Source organism: Etheostoma spectabile, chromosome 22 (genome assembly GCF_008692095.1).
Source record: "Etheostoma spectabile isolate EspeVRDwgs_2016 chromosome 22, UIUC_Espe_1.0, whole genome shotgun sequence".
NCBI lineage: Eukaryota > Metazoa > Chordata > Actinopteri > Perciformes > Percidae > Etheostoma > Etheostoma spectabile.
In genome coordinates this window covers 20,108,217-20,111,436 of record NC_045754.1, presented here as the reverse complement: position 1 = coordinate 20,111,436, position 3,220 = coordinate 20,108,217, and the positions used below count along the sequence as shown (strand labels likewise).

Below are 3,220 nucleotides of genomic sequence, written 5' to 3'. Positions count from 1 at the left end.
ACTCGAGCACAGTAGCCGATGCAGCAGTTGTTGGGTCCCTTCCCTTCCTAGTCTTGCATAATCAATTCGAAGCAGAAACGCTTAATGTCAGATAACGTCCATAATAATAGGACTTTGTGTTATTTTTTCACCGTTTTTAGTGGTTATGATGATCAATGATCATTGTTTAGGTACATTAGGCTAAACCAAGCTTTTTAGAATGCCTGTCTCATGCTGTTAAACATAAGGCTTTCTTCTTCATAAAACGTGTTGGGCGTCATCACATTTTGTATACACTTTTATTCATTTACATTAGAAAGCTACAGGACAGCATCTTTAAAACATGATCTGCGATTTCTAAGTATGTTCAGAAGATTTTGGCGTCCGGTGACTACCACAAGCAGAAAATAAGAAGATAATGACCTCTTCTGAGGAGTCCATCATGTTTTTTTAATCTTCCGTGTCCTCCTTGGCTACTAGAACCGCGTGGAGGGGGGCACACAGCGCGATTACGGAAGGCTTGTATCATGGGGACGCGCCCACAGTGTTGTTGTCATTACTTTGAATTCCTAAATACTAGCTTTAACAAAACTGAGAGACTCACAAGAGACAGAATAAAAAAGAACAGGTCAAAATGTAAGTATCAGAGGTTGAGTCATCCTGACTTTTAGTCCATAGTTTGAGTCCAGCTCCATAAAATGCTGCGATTTACATATCCCATAGTGCATCTCCATAGCATCTGCTCCCTGAATGCCCACATCTTTCAAACTTCACTTGTTTGTAATGCAGGCTTTCTGTTTAACATTTTCAGTCTCAAACCAAGGTTTTTTATTTAATTTTTTATTGTTATTCTTTCAAACTTTGGAAAGCTCTCTCCACAGCAACAGAAGACTGTTTTCACTGGCGTAGCATTACTCACGTCGAGTAAACTGAACTTAATGGGTTTGAATTGAATGAAAAGTGAATGCCCCTTTAATGTTGAATGCCCCTTTAATGTAAAGTCTGTTCTAAACTTTGCCTGTCAATGGACTGAAGGGCAAAAATTAAGACATACATAATATATATATATATATAGATACATAAAATATACAAATAATACAGTGGATGCCTCTTTGGTCAACTTAACCTTTAAGTGATAAGAACATTAACACTAAATTCACTGTGTTTCCCTATGGTTACACTATGTTGAGTTATAGTAGGATTCTGGCAGTGTTGTGCTGGGTGGATACCGGGGGGGGTGCTTTCACTGTACATATGTAAGTAAAAAGTGTTTCCCAAAGGCGGAGTGTGTGCAGACATAAATCACTCCACGGTGGAGGAATACGTGAAGTTCTCATCACAAATAGTTCCTACGGTAATCTTGGCCATATGAAGTTATTCATATTTTATTTTCAATAGTGTAGTACTATGTGTAATTTGCTTATACTAAATGGCATGTGGCAAACTGGCATGACTGAAACCCAATTTTTTTTTCTGCTGGTTATGCTCTTACTACTATGGTAGTGTTGGAAACATCACTATAATACTGATTTCCATTGTAGCAAAACAGGTAAGTTGACATTTGGGCTAATCTCCCACAAACTCACTGCATTACCTGAACAGAATAGGGAAGTGGAATATTATACCGCCATAGAGTGTGTCCAGTGGAAATTAAGGGCGCGATTGTGTTTTTCAGGACTTTGCCGATTCAATATTCCACTTGGTGAGAGAGAAGTACCGGTCGCTGGTGGGTAGCTGCAGTCCTGCGCACGCTCGACACAAATCCCTGGCAGGCATCGTAATGACCCGAGGTATGGCAAATTTCATTGACTTTTATATATCCCTTTGAATTATTGAAGTGGTGCAATATAGAGAGAGGGAGGGAGGGAGGAAAAAAAGAGAGAGAGAGGACAAGAAATGGGTAGAGGAAGGAGTTCTAGATTGTGAAAGAAATGATAAACTAAGTGTGTACCTTGCATCTGTGCAGGAGAATATACCTTCCTGATGAATTATTGACTATTCATAGTCTCTGAGGAGAATGACACATGGTAGTGAGTGTCAGTCAACCCCGCTGCATGCTGGGCTTGCTGTGCTCAGGCAGCTGTGACAGGAGTTCCAGATGCCACAGTGGAAATCTTAACTAGACCAGCTTAAAACTTAATCTGAACCCCGGCTGAGTGTCACTGAAGGAACAGTAAGGAGGAAGCTTCACACTGCTCTTCTCCTACAGCACGAAACAATAAGTTATTACTAGACATTTATCTTTCATGTTTGGTGTTGGTGCACATTACATCAGGGCCTCCCTCACAAACACAACACACAGTTCTTGACACACTCCACATCCCTCAGAACACAATATGTTCACTGATGCACGCACATAAAGCCCAGGAACATCTCACATGAAATTTGCACAAAACAAGTTGTCATGTTGTTGTTTTTTAAATCTGCTGTTTATGAAACACTGTAGAACATTTGAAGTTCACTTTTTTTATTTTTGCAGTTGTTTAGCCCTTGTAGACTGTGGCACAGTGAAGTCAACCATCCTTTGAAAAACAAATGTATTCTGCAGCTTGTATAACTCATTCATTTATGTCAAACTAAGTTAATTATAGAATTAGGAATTTTTGATTGATTGAATATAAAAAGAAAACTGAAGTTGAATTCATGGTTTAAAGAGCATGTGATGTTATGTGCTCCTATATGGTGCCCCCTGGGTCAGCTGCCTTCCCAGTAAAACTCACTATAGAGTTCTACAGTGTGGTTCCAGAGGCAAAATTCCCATTCATATTGTGCGTAAGGATTTTGATTAATAGCCATAATGTCTTAATCATCCAAGGTTACCACAAGCTTCGAGATTGTGAAAGAATGGCTTATGTCACAAGTCCTTGAGTGCAATCAACGTTGTTTTAAGAAAAGCATTTTTTATATGGGATGTCATGGAGAACTACTACACTAACCACAATCCAGTCATAAAACACAGGGCTTTTGAGCGCAGGAGCAGAGGTTGTGTCCCAGGAGAAGTTGAGGGGAAATTTTGGTGCCTAACCGTAAATGTCATCATCGCATGACGACGACTTTTTGTTGGCTAAACTCAACTGCGATGACTGCTGAAAGGACCGTCCCCTGGCGGTGCACCGTACCCGGCTCACAGTCACCTTTTGTCGGCTAAACTCAACTACAACAACCTCTAAAACCACAACCCGACTCACTGTAACCGTTTCTAGTAAGGTGACCAGATTTCTCAGACAAAATCCGGGGACAT

The 3,220-nt window shown here is 40.2% G+C and overlaps 1 protein-coding gene across 1 annotated transcript in view; it reads left to right on the top strand.

Moving 5' to 3' along the window:
- adarb2 (adenosine deaminase RNA specific B2 (inactive)) overlaps positions 1–3,220 on the top strand; it is a 292,008-nt gene that overhangs the window by 219,829 nt on the left and 68,959 nt on the right. The window contains exon 4 of the mRNA XM_032504062.1: positions 1,655–1,769. Within this exon, the coding sequence (XP_032359953.1) occupies positions 1,655–1,769 (115 nt within the window). The remainder of the gene's footprint in view (positions 1–1,654; positions 1,770–3,220) is intronic.